We start from the raw sequence: 18,238 nt of genomic DNA, 5'->3' as shown, positions 1-18,238 counted from the left end.
GGGATCATTCAGCAAGGACCAAGGACCATGGCCACATGAACTCCCAGGACACTACGTGGTCCTGTGACCCCTGCTTGTTCCCCAAAGTGACAAGCAGGAAATTCCTTAAAGGAATAAAGGGCCAGGGGGGCTTGCCTTCATTGGCAGTCTTGAACTAAAGTGCTAGGGCGATTATGTTCCTTCTTCCTCTCTCTAAAGAAGCCCAAGAGATGAAGAAGGAGGAGGATATTTTAAAGAGAAGCCCCCTCCTACTAAGGAGGACTCAGTAGTTACAGAAGAACTGTCCCTATGGTTCCTAAGAGGCACTCGTAACACATACCATCTTCAAAAACAAGCTCAGGGAGGGGACAACTACATGTAAACAGGGGCCTTCCTAGAAAGCAAGGGGAGCCTCAGGGCTGCCTCTGCAGGAAGATTTACCCATCTAAAGATTTACCCTGCAGGCAATTTTGACCCCAGGGGACGTTTGACAATGTCTGGAGACATTTTTGTTTGTCACAACTGGAGGAGCATCTTACTCGCATCTACAGTAGAGACCAGAGATGCTGCTAGACTTGGGAAAATGCACAGGATGGTCCCACCTCAGAGAATTATCTGACCCAGTAGTTTAGCAATAGTGCCAAGGCTGAGAAACTCTGGTCTAGATAAATCAGGCTTGGGTAGAAATCATGCCCATGACATTAGAAGAGAAGCTCCTCAAGAAGTAGCCTGTCTTGGTATGCAGCATGTAGCTCAAAGCTGGCATTTGTCCTGATAACAACAGCAAACAACGACAGCAGCACTTACATCGTATTTACTGGATCAGGTGACATCCTAAACTCTTTATATATAACTCACATAATCCTCCAAACAAACCACGCAATAGGTGTTCTTCTTATCCCCATTTGACACATGACAAAACTGAGGCAATGGACCTTGCCCAAGGTCTAGAATTAGTACGCAGCAGAACCAGGCATCAACTAGGCAGCCTGGCTTCAGAGTTCAAGTTCAGAGAGTAGGCACTTGATAAGTGACTGATGAGTGAATGGGAAAAAAAAAAAAAAGAGAACTTGGCCATTAGTAAAAACAGGCATTCATTATATAAGAGCAGCAATACAAGCAGAATAAAATTTGGAACAAAAGGCCATAGACTTCTCCTCTAATTCCGCAAACTAACCAAGGAGTGAGCATCCTGTGGAGGATGGAAGCTGGCTGGCATGTAAAGACCCTGCTTGCCAAATTCCTGCATCATTTGGAATCAGATAACATCATCCCTGGAGGAAAAGGGGGACCACTGACATACACACAAGGACAGTGGCCTTGAGACTGCACTGTTCATTTTCTTTTCCAAAGACCATGATTTGTGACCTAAGTGATCAGTTATTCTCTCTGTCAAAACCTTGTTTTAACTGTAATCTGGCCTGGAAACATAACATAGTGGGGAATTGAGAAGTTATTTTAAAAACACCTTTTTATGGTTTGGGTTTTGTGTGTATAAGTGTGGGAGGGAATGGAAATTTCAAGAAAAAATTTAAGTACATAGAATACTCATTTTTTCTTATAACTATTTATAGTACCAAAGTCACTTTGTTAGGGTCAAACACACAAACTCTATTCTGTATAACTTGTTTGTAGTAAGATCACATTTGAGATATGGGTGTGAGAGTAGAGTTTGTTCAGACAATAATAACAAATTTATAATGTATTTATTTTTAAAAACAGTTACAAATGGAACTATAAACTTCCAAAGGAAGGAATTTATAAACTTGGGTTATGGGTGTTTCTGTGAAGCAGGAAAACTACTTGGAACAAAAGAAATATTCATGATATAGAAAATATATTTTTTTGCCCCTGAACTTCTAGGAATTAAATACAAAAAATAGGTTTTTAAAGAAATCAGGGCAGAGGGTGTCATAGGGAAGGGACACTCAAAACTCGATGGCTGTCATTTTTGCCATTAAAAATGTCGGGTGGTGGCCTCAGTTTGCCCAGCTTAGTTACTCCTGCTGTCTGCTTTCTGTGATGGTCCCTCAGCATCTTCAAAGACTTCCGCAAATAAAACATGTGACCTGAGTTTTTCTAGGCCTTCCATGTGTCATTTCTTGATTTGGAACTTTCCCACCAGATAAGAACTCTTTTTTTTTTTTTTCTTTTTTGTCTTTTTGTCTTTTTAGGGCCACACCCGCAGCATACGGAGGTTCCCAGGCTAGGGGTCCAATAGGAGCTGTTGCTGCCGGCCTACACCACAGCCACAGCAATGCCAGATCCAAGCCACGTCTGCAACCTACACCACAGATCATGCAATGCTGGATCCTTAACCCACTGAGCAAGGCCAGGGATCGAACCTGCAACTTCATGGTTCCTAGTTGGATTGTTTCCACTGCACCACGAAGGGAACTCCCAAGAACTCCTTTCATAATCCAGGGAAGGAGGGATCTGAAGCAGACAAGGATTAAAAAATGGGACCACAGCCCCTCCACAGGAGGAACCTGACAGATACACAAGGCTGGGAGGATGGAAAACCAATCCAAGTTAAGTCAGCTAAGGCTGGAGAAGGCAAAGAGATCTCAAAGGGCTGGGCAGGCAGATTCTGTGTGCAGTTGGGGAAGCTGGCAAGCATTGGCCAATGTGACTTTGTGCCATCTACCCATGGGCAAAAAGCACACTCAGAAGAAAAAAAAAAAAAAGGAAAAAAAAAGAAAGAAAAAAATCAGAGATCTGGTAGGGAATCCTGGCCCTTACCCAGAAAAAGGCTAAGAGGTCTGGAAAGCCCCATTCTGCCCAAACTAAAAGCTGTAGAGGTTCTCCTTCTGCTACGTTGTAAAGGGCTTTCCAAACACAGTCCTAAGATTGCTGTTTCATTTGTAATAGTAGCAAATTTGATTTTTCGGCCATTGGATTTGAATCTAAGAGATTTGGCACAGCATGAATTAACAAACATTGACATTCTTCCCAGGCCTTAATAAGGTCTTTTGACTTTAATTTCTTTATTTCTCATAAGTAGAAATACTCTTAATTTTTCAGAAGCAGTCAGTTACATTTATGCCATTAGAAACAGAAGGCCTGACAAATACCAGCTGGAAAAGACACAGTGCCTGCTTTAGAGTCAGCTTCTAATCCTGCAAGGGTTCTGTGGCTGGACACTTACTAATGAGAACACGCCTTCTGCTGTTCTTTGAAGAGCATCTTTGTTTCCTGGTAACTCTCAAAGGACAATCCCACACTGCTCCAAAGACTTTCACTGCCATTTCAGTACTGGCATTTAATGCACTGCGTTGTTTTCTCGCTCCTTTTCTTTACTGAGGAATAAGATGCAGGAAGTGCAGAAAGTATGCTCATGGTAAGAGCACGACTCCTTACACTTTTAAGACCTAAACAACCAGCACCAAGGCCAAGATTGAGAATATTTCCAACATTCTGGAATGTTTCCTCATGCCCCTTATCAGTCAGTCCCACCCTCTGCCCCCACAGGTATCCACTATTCTAATTTTATTTTCACCACGTATTAGCTGTGCCTGTTCTTGAAACAAATGCAAATGGACTCACACTGTAGGTACTTTTCACCTGGCTTCTTAGAGTCAGTAAGAAAAAACGCATTCAATGAATTCAGTGAATGAATTCATGTGCCATTCATTCAGTTGTTGCTTACACGAGTAGCTTGTTTTTAACATTTTTACTGAAGTGTAACTGACACACAATCAATTATGCATATTTGGAGTGTACAACTTGATAAGTTTGCTCATGTGTATTCACCCACGAAACCATCACCATCATCAGGATAATGCACACAGCCATCACCCCAAAGGTTTGTTTGTACTCCTTAGTCCTTCTCCCTTCCTCCCCTTCTCCATCCCCCACAAACACCAATATGCTTTCTGTCATTATAGATCAGATCATCTTTCCTAGAAGTTTATATAAATGGATTAATACAGCACGTCCACTTTTTTGTAGAGATTCTTCCACTCACCATAATTATTTTGAGAGTCATCCACATTGTAGCATGTTATCAACAGTTCTTTTTAATGCCGAGAAGCATTTCTCTGTATGGAGAAGCCCCAGTTTGTTTATTCACTTATCTGCTGATGAACATTTGGATTGTTTCCAGTTTACAACAAATAAAGCTGCTATGAATAGTCATGTTCAAGTCTATGTATGGATCTACAGTCATGTACAAGTCTATGCATGGATTTCTTTTTCTCTTGAGTAAATTCTGGATTATTAGATAGGTATATGTGTGAGCTTTTTAAACTGCCAGACTGTTTTCCAGGGTAGTTTACCATTTGTATAGTCCCACCAACAGCCTGTGAGGGAAGCGATTCCTCCACATCACCATCAGCACTTGGTAGGATCAGTCTTTTAAAGTTTAGTTACTCTAGTAGGTGTGCAGTCATCCCTCACTGTGGTTTTAATTTGTATTTCCCTAATGACTAATGACGCTGAGCATCTTTTCCTGAGCTTATTTGCCAGCCAGGTATCTTCTTTGGTGATGCATCATTTCAACTCTTTTGCTTACTCTTGTATCAGGTTGTTTTTCCTTATGATTAGGTTTTGAGTGTTCCTTATATATTCTAGATGCAAGTCCTTTATCCATATATGCTTTGTAAATATTTTCTCTCAGGTTCTGGCTTGTCCTCTCATTCTCTTTAGAGTGTCCTAAAACAAAAGTTAGTAGTTCTTATAAAATTCAATCAATCAACTCTTTGATGGCTCATGAGTTTGATGTGTCTAAAAAACTCGGCTAGGCCAATCACAAATATTTTCTCCTTTATTTTCTTCTAGAAAGTTTAATGATTTAGGTTTTACATTTAGATTTATGATCAATTTTGAATTAATTTCTGCATATTGTGCAAGGTATGAAACTCACTCTTTTACATGTAGCTATCCAATTGTCACAAGATTATTTGCTGAAAGATTATCCTTTTCCCACTGAATAACCTTTGCACTTATGTCAAAAATCAGTTGCCCATATTTTAGTGAGTTTATTTCTGTACTCTATTCTGTTCTACTATCTGTTTATCTACCTTGATGCCAATAACATATCTTTATTACAAAGTTTTAGAATAATGTAAACATTAGGTAGCGTAACTCTTGGAATTTTGTTCTTTTTTTGAAATTTGTTTTAGTTATTCATAAATATTTTTCATCAGTTTGTTAATTTTTGCAAAAAGTCTGCTAGGAATTTTATTGGAACTGTGTTAAATCTATAGATCAATTTAGAGAGAATGTTTATTTTAATGATGATGAGTTTCTTGCTTACAAACATGGTATATATTTCTCCATCTATTTGTCTTCTTTAATTTCTCTCAACAATGTTTAAGTGTACAGGTCTTTTACATCTTTTGCTAAATTTACCCCAAGGTATTTCATGTTTTTCATGCTATTGTAAATGATATTTTTAAATTTAATTGTTCTATTATTCATTGGTAAATCAATAGAAATATGATTGATTCTTTGCATATTGACCTTATATCCAATAACTTAGATAAATGCACTTATTCTAATAGTCTTTTTTTAAGATTTCATCAGATTTCCTACAGACAATTTTGCTGTCTGAAAATGAAGACAATTTTACTTTCTCCTTTCCAAGCTGGATACATTTTATTTCTTTTCTTTGACTGACTATATGAGCAGACATTCCAGTACAAGGTAGAAGAGAACAGGTAAGATGAAACATCCTTGTCTTTTTTGTTGGTTTATAAGGAGAGCATTTGGTCTTTCACCATTAAGTATGGTTAGCTATAGGTTTTTAGTTGATGTTCTTTATCAGGGTAAAGCAAGTTTCTTTTCATTCCTGCTTTGTGAGAGTTTTATTAGGAATGGATGTCAGGTATCATTAAAACTTTTCTGCCTTTAATGAAGTAGCCATATAGCTTTTCTTTTCTTTTTTTTTTTTTTTCTGTTAATATGATGAAGAGTATCAACTCATTTTTAAATATTGAACCAAACTTGTATCCCTGGAATAAAGCCCACTTCTTCAGGATGTTGGATGTTGGATTTAATTTGCCAAAATTGTATTTAGAATTTTTGTATCCATGTTCATGATGAACAGTCACCTATAGTTTTCTTACCTTGTAATACTTTTATTTGGCTTTGGTATGTAATGCTGGCCTCACAGGATGAGTTGGGAAGTTTTCTTCCTCTTCAATTTTCTGGAAGAGCTTGTGTAAAATTAGTATCATTTCTTCCTTAAATGTTTGTAAGAATTCATCGGTAAAGTGAAGAGGACCTGGAGTCTTTCTTTTGCAGGAAGGTTTTAAAGTACCAATTCCATTTCTTTAATAAATGTAGAAATATTTTACTTTATTTTTTTTCTTGAGTGAGCTTTGGTAGTCTGAATCTTTTAAATGATTTGTCTTTTTCATCTAAGTCATTGAATAGAGTAGTCATAATATTTGCTTATTCTGTTAATATCTACAGAATCTGTGGTGATGTTACCACTGTCTCTGATTATGACAATTCGTGTTTTCATATTTTTTTCTCTGATGACTCTAGGTTCAAGATTTATCCATTCTACTGACCTTTTCAAAGAAACAATTTTTGGATTAAATGGTTCTCTTTACAGTTTCCCTGTTTCTACTTTATAGATTTCTTCTTTGATCTTTATTATTTCCTTTTTTCTTACTTTGACTTTAATCGCTCTTCTTTCTCTAGTTGCTTATGGAGGAAACTGAGGTCGCTGATTTGATACCTTTTTTGTCTTTATAGGTATCTAGTTATATAAATTTTCCCCTGCATGACTGTTTCAGCAGCATCCCACAATTTCTAACATCTTGTGCTTTCAATTTGATTCAAGTCAAGGTACTTTCTCATTTCTCTTTCACCTCCTCTTTGACTCATAGATCATTGAGAAGTGTTTTATTTCATTTCCAAATATTTGGAAATTCTCCAGATTTCTTTGTCATTGATTGCTAAATTAACTGCATTATGATCAAAGAACAAATGGTAGATGACTTGAATCCTATCTGCTGAGATTTGTTTTATGGCTTCAAATATTATCTGTCTTCAAGCACCTGAAAAGAATACGTATCTGATTTTGTTTGGGGGAATGTTCTCCAAATGTTCATTAGGTCAAGCTGCTTGATAGTCACAGCCAAATCTTCCACATTCTTACTGATTGTTCTGTCTGTGTGCTCTATCAAGATCAGGAAAGACATATTGAAATCTCGGGCAGTAATTGTGGATGTATCTGCTTCTCCTTGCAGTTATATCAGATTTTCCTTCAGTTATTTGAAGCTCTCCGATTGGGTACATAGGTGTTTAGGTTGTTATGTCCTCTGATGAACTGACTTCTTTATCTTTATGAAATGACTCTTTATCCTTGAAAATAACCTTTGCTCTGAAATCTACTTTATCTGATATTAATGGACTCCCTCCAGCTTTCTTTCGACTGGTGGTAACATGGGATATCTTCCTCTATCATTCTACTTTTAACCTAATTTGCGTCTTTATGTTTGTGTTTCCTGTAGACAGCACACAGTTCAGTATCTTGTTTTCTTGTATCCAACTTGTCAAACTCTGCCTTAGTTGAGGTGTTTTTGTGATTATTTGTATATTTGTATTATGGCTACCATCTTGTTATTTGTTTTCTAGTTATCCCATCTATTCTTTGATATATTTTCCCTCTATTTCTGTCTTTTTTGAAATATCTGAGTATTGTTATGATTCCATTTTATTTCCTTTTTGAGCTTGTGAGCTAAATTCTTTGTTGCATTACTTTAATGGTTATATTTAGGGTATATTTTAGAGTATACACTTTTAACTTAGCACAATATAACTTCAAGTAATATGACACTGTTTTACATGTAAGAACCTTATAGGAGTTCCCGTCGCGGCGCAATGGTTAACAAATTCGACTAGGAACCATGAGGTTGAGGGTTCGATCCCTGGCCTGGCGTTGCCGTGAGCTGTGGTGTAGGTTGCAGATGCGGCTTGGATCCCATGTTGCTGTGGCTCTGGCGTAGGCCGGTGGCTACAGCTCTGATTTGACCCCTAGCCTGGGAACCTCCATACGCCACGGGAGTGACCTTAGAAAAGACAAAAGACAAAAAAAAAAAAAGAACCCTATAATGCTATACTTCCATTTATCCTTCTCTGGCATTTACACTACTGTTGCTATACATTTTACTTATACATATGTTATAAACTCCAAACCCTCATTATATTATTTTCATTTAAAAAATCGATATTTAAAAGAGATTTAAGTAAACTTTTAAAACCCTATATATTTATCCATATAGTTATCATTTCCAGTGCATTTCATTTTTATGTGATATATATTTCTATCTGATATCCTATTCCTTCTGTGCAAAGAATTTCATTTAACAATTCCCATGGTACAGGTGTGGTACAGCATTTTCATGCCTGAACAAGTCCTTACTTTCATTTTTGAAAGATGTTTTTTTTCTGGGTATAGAATTCTAGGTTGACAGCTTTTTTCTTTCAGTACTTTAAAGATATTGCTTCATTTGTACAAGAAAGAGCAGACAAGAATCTATTGCCATCCTTATCTTGGTTTCTGTAGATGTAATATGTCTTTTTTGGCCTCAGGCTATTTCCTCACTCACATGAGTTGATCAGTGCTGTGCTGTGTCCTTGAGGAGAAAGTCCTGCAGATCTCCTGTAGTCCTCCCTCTGTGTAGCTCTCTTCTCAGGTACTCTGCCCTGCAGACTCTCACAAGCCTGGTCTCAATGGACTGTCAAGTCCATCTCCTTAACTCAAGGAGTCCAAAAGGATCTGCCTGGATTCTCATTTCCTGCTCCCACTACGAGGATAGGAAATTTCCTCAAGCGACTGAGATAAGGAAATTTTAGCATTTAACTCCTTTGTTTCTAATCTCTGAGGGATCACTGTCTTTTGTTGCCTGATGTCCAGTTTTCTGGAAAATATTGTTTTATATATGTTGTCTGCTTTTCTTTTCATTTGGTTGTTTCAGGTGAGAGAATTAGGGGAAATCTGGCCCCTGTTGCTCCATCTTGACCATTTTTGCTCTTATTCTAGACAAGAGGCCAAATCCAATCCCAGTTGTTCCATCTTGGCTGGAAACAGAAGTCTCTTTTTTAATTGTTGTCCATGTTACCTTGTATATATATAATATAATGTATCTATCTATTCTCTTGTTGATAAACTTTTGGATTATTTCCAATTTTGAGTTACTATAAGTAAACTTGTATGAACATTTTTATGAGCACGTTTTGGTTATACCTGCACTCGTTTCTCTTGGGTAAACAACTAGGAATAGAACGGTCAAGCTGTAAAATAAGCCTATGTTTAGCTTTAAGATATGCTGCCAAATAGTTTTCCGAAGGGGTTTATGATTTAAACTCCTACAAGCAATGTATGAAAGTTTCAGGTGCTCCACATCCTCATCAGCACTCGTTCCTGTCAGTGTTTTTCCTTCCAAGCCATTCTGGTGGTGTCTCATTTTAACCTATATTTCCCTAATGACTAATGATTAATTTAATTAATGATTTTAATTGAGCATCTTTTCATTTGCTTACTGGCCATTACAATATCCTCTTACATCAAGTGTGGTTAGTCTTTTACTCATTTTAAAATTGAACTTCTCTACTTTTTCTTAATGATTAGTAGAGTTTCTTCATATACTCTGAGTATGAATCTTTTGTCAAATATATTATTATGAATATCTTCACCCTGTCTATGGCTTATGTTTTCACTCTTTATTGTATATTTTGATAAACAAAAGTCCTTGATTTCAATGCAATCCAATTCTTTTATGGTTAGTACTTTTGGTATGTTAGAAAATCCTTTCCTACCCCAAATAACCAGGATATTTTCATATATTTTCTTCTGGAAACATTACAGATTTTTCCCTTCTTCTTGAATACAGCAGCAATGATACAAGAAGTTCTATGTTACCTAAAAATTCTTTTTTCCCTTCTACAGGCTTTCTGTTCAATATCCAATTGTAGGACATTGTCAAGAGGCAATCTGAAGTCAATGGTTGTACACTATTCACAAAGCCAAGGCATGGAAATAACCTAATGTCCATTGACAGATGAATGGATTAAGAAGATATGGTAATACATATAATAGAATACTACTCAGCCACAAAAAAAGAATGAAATAATGCCATTCACAGAAACATGGATGCAACTAGAGATTATCATACTAAGTGCAGTACGTCAAAAGAGAAAGACAAACACCACATATCACTTATATGCGGAATTTAAAATTTGGTCACAAATGAACCTATCTACAAAACTGTGACAGATTCACGGACATGGAGAGAAGACATGCAATTGCAAACGGGGAGGGGGAAGGAGTGGGATGGACTGGGAGTCTGGGGTTAGTAGACACTAACTATTACACACAGAATGGATAAATAATAAGGCCCTAGTATATAGCACAGGGCACTATATCCAATCTCCTAGAATAGATCACAATGAAAAATAATATATATACAAAGAATGCATATATATGTGTGTGTTTATATATGTAAAACTGAGTCACTCTGCTATACAGCAGATATTGGCACAACACTGTAAATCAACTATACTTTAATAAAAAATAAATATATAAAATGAATTCAATGGCTGCACATAGTAATAGTAGGCTCTAAACCCATTACAAGGTCCCCTGCTGTTTACATGGTGACTTCTAATCAGTTATCACAACAAATATACTTCACCCTTACTTCATTCTGTAGTGTCTGTGTTCTTTTTGTTTTAAAGTTTCTATAAATAACAGATTGAAGAGTACTTCTCTTTGGCTGGTGGCCCTAGAAGTGAGTTTTCATTTTCTTCTTCTAGTTTTTAATTTTCTAAATTCTCTATAATAAACATGCACACTTTTAACTAAAAAGTAAACTCAAAAAAAAAAAAAGAGCTATGGGTTCATGGGTTCATTTGTGGCCAAATTTTAAATTCCGCAGTTGTGATTAAAGTATATGTATGTTTTCCCACTTTTAGAAATAATATATGATGTTTCATGATTCTTTCCTAAATAGATTATGCTGACCATACACATTGTAATTTATAAAGCAACTTGCTCAGTGAATGTCTGTTGGGCAGACAGAACAGTTTCATTAACTTAAAACCTTCCTACAATCTACATATTTTCCCTTACTAATAACGTATGGTTTTTATTAAAGTCTTGGTCAAGTTTTTTCCACTCTCCGTCTTACCTTATCTGCAAATGAAGTCACAGAGAGTTTTAAAAATATAATCATTTGCCAAGTGTCATTAAATAACTACCAAGAACAGAGGGTGAGCAATCCTTTGTGATGCCATTCGTGTTGTAGGAGCAAGAGGAAGACTTCTGGAGAGAAATATCTCAAAAGAGCTACCTACACTCTGCACCAGATTCCTCTTTTCCTGCACTATCATGGGACACTTTTTAAAGAAACATATCGGGTCACCCAAGCAGCGTTTAGAAATGCATAGTTTACTTGACAGCATTTACAAATTATGTCTTTTCCTCAGAATAACTTACACTGTAGAAACGCTTCCATATGCTAAAGTTGGAAAAGCTATAGTAATGAGAAAGAAAAAGAGATGTCTTTCAGAAGGCAGTTTTCATATGCATACTAAACTGCAGTATGCACAAATTAGTAATGCTGTCCCTTAAGAATTTACCATAAAAGGTTTTCTAATTCTTGCTGCTGCTCTCTGCTACAGCTTGGGAGTGGATGTTGCCACAAAACAGTCAGTCAGCAGGAATTCAATTATGATTTATCCAAGTAAGGAAAACAATTTGATAGCTATCATGTCTTACATTTTAATGAAAAAATATACTTTTTTCCTCAAATCCTTTGTGCTCCTTAACACCCTAGGAGGAGATAATTTCCAACTTCAAATTCCAAAACATACACCATGATTGCAGTTAACTCCATTCTATTCTGACCTTAGAGCAGCAGCTGGCAAATTGTGGGCTATGGGCCAAATCCAGCTGACCACGTGTTTTTGTAAATAAAGTTTTATTGGACGACAGCCCGTACATTTATTTACATATTATCTACGGCTAACTTGGTGCTATAAAAGCACAGTTGACGAGTTATGACAGAAACTTTGCAGCCTAGAAAGCTAAAAATATTCACAACTGGTCCTTTATAGAAAAAAGTTTCCAACCCCTGTTTTAATAAGTATCTCCTTACATCTTATGTTGCAGAAATGAACAGATGCCACTATTGCCAGTACTGCTTCTGCTCCAGGATTTTGAAGATAGAGCCAGGCAGGAGGACAGCCACAGCTCCACAGAGCTCCAATGAAACATCAAAAAGAAACTGATCACAAAACAGTGAAAACTTTCTTCTCTAGGGCAAGTGACAATGACCCTGGCAGTTAAAATGCACATGATTATATTTGAGAACTGCCCTAAAATGTATGTTTTCCAAGTAAAGGGATCTGTAAATGATTCTAAAAAAAATTTTTTTTGGCCACACCCACAGCATACAAAAGTTCCCAGGCCTGGGATTGAACCAGAGCCACAGCAGTGACAACGTTGGATCTTTAATAGCTAGGCCACCAGGGAACTTCTGAAAAAAATTTTTTCAATCTATCCGCCTCTCTACTGAAAAGTTCTTAACAATACTTTGACAAGGAGGTATCATACATCAAGATATGGAACTTTCTGCTCAATTTTAAACCTGAATATTCTAAAGTAATTCATAAAACAGTTTTTAAAATTTCTCAGAACAAATATTTTCTTTAAGGAATACAGAGGCAATATCTTTTCATGAATGTTTTGTTCAGATTTCATATATATCGTTCAGGCTAACTTGAAAAATTAAGAAGTGAATTGACTATAAAATAATTCCAGGTATAAGGGCCTATTTAAATAATATCAAAAAAAGATCAAGTGGTAGATAGATTCAACTATTAGGAAGTGAATTGACTATAAAATAATTCCAGGCATAAGGGCCTATTTAAATAATATAAAAAAAAAAAGATCAAGTGGTAGATAGATTCAGCTATCAGTCCTGAAGTCTGAGATGTGCATTATTAAGGAACTGGTGGATCTGGTGTCTGGGGAGAACCTGTTTCCTGGTTCATCAGCAGCAATCTTCTCTCTATGTCCTCACACAACAAAAGAGGCAAGAGATCCCTCTGGGACCTTTTTATAAGGGCATTTAGCCCCTCACGACCTAATCACCTCCCAAAGGCCCTGCCTCCAAATACCATCACATTGGGGATTAAGCTACAACATTTGAATCTGGGGGGACACAGTCTATAGCATGCCACCTCGGCACCCCCAAATCCACAACCTTCTTGCATGTAAAATACATTCGTTCTGTCCCCGAGAGCCTTGTAAGTCTTAACTGGTTCCAGCATCAATATTAAAGTCTAGGTCCAAAGTCTCATCTAAACATCATCTGAATCAGATATAGGTGAGACTCCAGGTATGATTCATCCTGAAGCAAACTGCTCTCCGGCTATGACTATGTGAAATCAAACATGCTATGTGCTTCTAAGATACAAGAGCAAGACAGGCACAGGACAGACACTCCCATTCCAAATGGGAGAAAGAGGGAAGAAGAAAGTCCAAAACCCAACTGAGAAAATTCCCTAAAGATTAAGAATTATCCTCTTTGGCTCAGTGCTCTGCCTTCCAGGCCCACTGGGCCCATGGTCCTGCCTGCAGCTTTGCAAGGCAGGGGTTGGGGCCCCAAAGCTCCAGATTGCCCTGCCCCACTGTGGTTCTCCAGGGCTGGAGTCCTGGAACCTGGGCTCAGCCTTGTCCCTTGAAATCTGGGTGGAGGCAGCCATGCTCCCAAGGTCCTGCTGGGCATGGCTCACATCTCAATTGGAGCAGCTCCTGGGGCAGCCAAGGAGCTCAGCATGTGTCGGGAGTGAAGACTGCCAAGTGAGGTGGTGTCAAGGTGAGCCAGGTCTGGAAGGCACAGTCAGCATCCCCTTTGCATTCTTCCATTGTCTTGGACAATAAATAGCTCCTGGTTTCTGTCAAGCTGGCTGACTCATCACCTTATCAGATGGTCTCTTGACCACACCCTTGGAGTTCTTTCCTGGACAGGCTTTCCATTCTTTTCAATATGAATAGGCTGAAGATTTTCTATGTTCTGCTTCCTTTCCAGTGAACAATTCTATCTCTAAGTCATTTCTCTTCTTGCATTTGAGTGGTCTAGAGAAATCAAGCCCCTCCTTCAACATTCTGCTTAGAGATTGCTTTTGCTAAACATCTAATTTCATCGCTGGCACATTCTACCTGCCGCAAAACACCAAAACACAAATGAGTCAAGTTCTCTACCACTTTTTAAGAAGCATGGCCTTTCCTCCAGTTTCCAAAAACATGCTCCTCATTTCCATCTGAGACCCATCAGAATGGCCTTTAACTCCATATTTCTATCAACATTCTGCTTCAGATGACTTAGGTATTCTCTAGAAAGATGGAGGCTTTCTCTACATCTCTCCTCTTCTCATTCTGACCTCTCACCAGAATCGCCTTTCAAAGTCCATTTATGGCAATGTAGGCTTTTCCTAGTGTGCACCTCAAAACTCCTCCAGCCTCTACCCACTACCCAGTTCCAAAGCCACTTCCACATTACGGCTATTTATTATAGCAGCACCTCCACTTCTCAGTGCCAGTTTTTGTCTTAGGCAGTTTGGGCTGGTAAAACAAAGTATCATAGACTGAGTGGCTTATAAACAACAGAAACTGACTTCTCACAGTTTGGGTGGCCACAAGTCTAAGATCAGATGCCAACGCAATGCCAGCCTCCATGATGCAGACTTACTGTATCCTCACACGGCAGGGCAGCAAGCTCTCCCATAGGCTAACAAGGGCACAGATCCCATTCATGAGGACTCTACTCCATTTCTGAATCACCTCCCAAGGATCTCACCTCCAAACACAATCACATTGGGGGTTAGGTTTTAAAAAATGAATCTTAGGAGGACATAACCTATCGTAGTTTTTCTTGCTGACTCTTGAAATTATGAATGGGGGTGATGCAGTGGAGTAAGAGGGGTGTATATTGCCAAGTGATTCCAGCACAATGATGCTTAGATCTTGGCCAGGTTTTCTATTCATTCGATCAGTTAGTCACTCAACAAGTATTTCATTGAGCACCTATAATATGCAAAGCTATATTCCAGGGTCTTGAAATGTGACAGCGAACAAGACAGGTAAGATCCCATTTTCACAGAGCTGACATTCTAATGGGGGATACAAGACAATACTGGTTCACATCTGGCTCAGAAAGACAAAGCCAGAACATTATCCATAGACCAATGAGAAATGAAACTAATCAGACAAGAACATCAAGAACTTCTCCCAAGAAGGTGAATATCTAGGCAAACGTGTGTGCACACTCTTGGCTCTCTTCTCTCCTGGACTTACCCTAGGAAAACTCTCTCTAGGAAAGGTTCCAATCAACTCATTCACACAAATGGCTGAGCTACTATTCCTCTCAGAGGCATCTACACTTCCTTATCTGTAGATGTGAGGAGTTCCAAGGTAGGAGAAAGGAATTTTAGGGACACTCTCAAGGTTATATCATTCATTTAGTACTTTTTTTATTATTAAAGTAGATCACAGCAATTTCTGCTGTACAGCAAAGTGACTCAGTCATACATATATATATATATACATTCTTTTTCTATATACTATTTCCCATTATGGTTTTTCCCAGGATCGTGCATCCATTTCTAAGGAAATATTAATTACACAACTGCTCTGTTGCAGGGCAGCACTGGGCTTGTTTAGGCAACAGTGAACAGTTCATTTACTATGAAACACACAGAGTCTAAAAGGAAGCATGCATGCTCAATACTGTCCATTTGTCCCTCCAGATGCTCTGCTCGCCCACTCTTCTCCACCCAGTCCTGTTGCCCAGGAGGCTGGCCTTCGAGGATGACATCAAGGGATTTTTTTTGCTCTTCTGTCCTTTTTTGGGTTCCATTAAAGAGAGTGAGCAGAAGGGGATGGAGGGGAGGAGCAAGAGGGCTGAGTCCTTCTCTCCATGCTCCCTCCCTGCCTGGCCACTGGCTACAGCCACAGCCTTGGGCAGCATCCATGGCCCTTCAGGTGCCCCTAGACAGGGTAAAAGGTCCATGCTGGTGCTCCTCCACTCCTAGGTGGGAACGGGCCCTCCCTAATGGACACAGGATGCAAAGCCAGCACTGCTTTCAGATCAGATACTGACTCTGGGCACCAGCTTCATCTTTTTTTGGGGGGGAAGGGGGGGGGCTTTGCTTTTTAGGGCCTCACCCACGGCATATGAAAGTTCCCAGGCTAGGGGTCGAAGTGGAGCTATAGCCGCTAGCCTACACCACAGCCACAGCAATGCCAGATCTGAACAATGTCTGTGACCTATACCACAGCTCATGGCAATCCTGGATCCTTAATCCACTGAGGGAGGCCAGGGATCCAACCCGCATCCCCAAGGATACTAGTCAGGTTCAGTTCTGCGGAGCCACAATGGGAACTCCGCCAGCTTTGCGTTTCAGCTCCAGGGACTTAGGAGGGCTACGAGGACTGGTGAACATTCTCTAAATGCTGCTTCCTCTGAGAATCAGTGGTGACTCACCTCCAAACAGAATAAAACTCAAGATGATGACTGGAGATTCCCCAGGCCTTTGGGCAGAGAAGGAAAGCCTCTGAACGGCCATGACTTACCTTTCTGTGTTCAGTAGAGGGCTGTGGGCAGACGAGCTGAAGTCCAAGCAGCACAAGGGAACCCAGGACACTGAGAAGGAAAGAGAGCAACAGGCAGGGCTGTGAGTATGTCCCCGGCAGCAGCATCCAATGGAAGATGCAAAGGGCGGGTCCCACAGGACGGGAGGCAGCACAGTGTTGAGGGCAGGGCTGTGGCAGAGAGTCAAGCCCTACTTTACCGCTTATTGGCAAAGTTTCCAGGTCAAGACATTAACCTCTGAGCGTCAGTCTCTTCCCTTGTAGGAACAGAAGCTGGCCGGGAGGACTGTACAAGTGAACACACACTATGCCGGGCTCCGAGAAAGTGCTCATGCATGTCTGGTCCTTGCGGAAGTGATACAGACAAGGTAAAAGTGGGGCTCTGAGCCTGGCCAGGGACCTTCCTCTCCTGTACCCCAGGCATTCCTTGGAGCCATTCCTCTGCTTGTCCTTGGCCCATTAGTGTCTCATAAGTTCTCCATGGGTGGGATTAGCTGTGTTAAGCCCCACTGTCACCAGTCCTGATAGGGCTTGTCATCATATAAAGAGAAGGTGTAGAAATAGGAGCCAGCTGGCCCCGAGACAGCAGGGTGTGCTGGGAGAGCATGAAGCTTTGGATTCAAACACATCTAGGCTAGAGTCCCAGCTCCGCCATTCCCATCCGGGTGATCCCGGGGAAGCGAAGGTACTCAGCCTCAGTGTTGTCACCTTCTTTAAGGATCACTGAAAACGACAGAGGTGAATATGCCTGGCACAGTTAGAGAGTCAGAGGAGAAACAAGTATTGTCAATTCATTAAATGCCCAAAGTTCCCTGGTATCACGTCATCAATGGCATGGATTTACACATCCCTGCAAAGAGGCCACTGGTCTGTCTGACTTAGTTGTCTTTTGAATCCTTTTTTAGAGTTTCACCCTGAGGGCAAGTAAGTAACCTAGTGGTTCTCAACCTTGGTGAGCCCTCCAACGAAGTAACTGAGAGATGTGAAACTTGTCCTTGTCCAAGGACGACTCACTGTGTGGCTGGCATAGGCATGAGGAAAACCTGCCTGAATCTGGGAGGCAGGAAAATCTGAATCTGGGAGGCAGGTGGAGTTAGGAAAGCTCCCGCCATCTCTGAGAACAGGAAACTCCACCCTTACCCCCACTGTGTGTGAAAATGAGCCCAGCCCTAGCCACACAATGAATGTGAATGGGCTGGTTAGAGACCCTGGGAAGGATCCAGAAGCAGGGGGAAGGGACATGCATGCTTTTGGTTACTGTCTCAGAGCTGCACTAAGACCCCCAACACTGAGAACCAAAGAGATTACATATGCACACATTCCAAAGAGAAGGGCCTCACTGTCTATCCAGGACCAGAAACTCGGGTGCCTCCCTCTACCCCCTCAACTCCCCCTGTACTATAACCCCTCACCCATCTGCAGCCTGAATAAGGAGTGAGGTGTGGGCTGGAGAATGGGAGAAGGTTGCTAGGGATGCCAGAGTGCTCAGCACAGCCCTCCACCCACCCCTAACCCCCCTGGGGGAGGAAAAGTTGGAGCTCCTTCCCAGCCTAAAAAGGGGGCAACCATTTGAGAGCTGAATCTGTATCCCTTGTGTCTGGGGTATAAGGAGTGGTGCCTGATTTTTATCCAGAGGCTAAAACTTGG

At 40.0% G+C, this 18,238-nt stretch overlaps 1 protein-coding gene across 1 annotated transcript in view; it reads right to left on the bottom strand.

Annotated features, from left to right (window-relative positions):
- Window positions 1–18,238, bottom strand: part of THSD4 (thrombospondin type 1 domain containing 4) — a 549,832-nt gene that overhangs the window by 495,665 nt on the left and 35,929 nt on the right. Inside the window, exon 3 of the mRNA XM_047767202.1 lies at window positions 16,574–16,643. Within this exon, the coding sequence (XP_047623158.1) occupies window positions 16,574–16,643 (70 nt within the window). The remainder of the gene's footprint in view (window positions 1–16,573; window positions 16,644–18,238) is intronic.

This window comes from Phacochoerus africanus, chromosome 2 (assembly GCF_016906955.1).
Source record: "Phacochoerus africanus isolate WHEZ1 chromosome 2, ROS_Pafr_v1, whole genome shotgun sequence".
NCBI classification, from domain to species: Eukaryota; Metazoa; Chordata; class Mammalia; order Artiodactyla; family Suidae; genus Phacochoerus; species Phacochoerus africanus.
The sequence above is the reverse complement of the archived record's forward strand: the minus strand, read 5'-3'. Positions and strand labels throughout refer to the sequence as shown.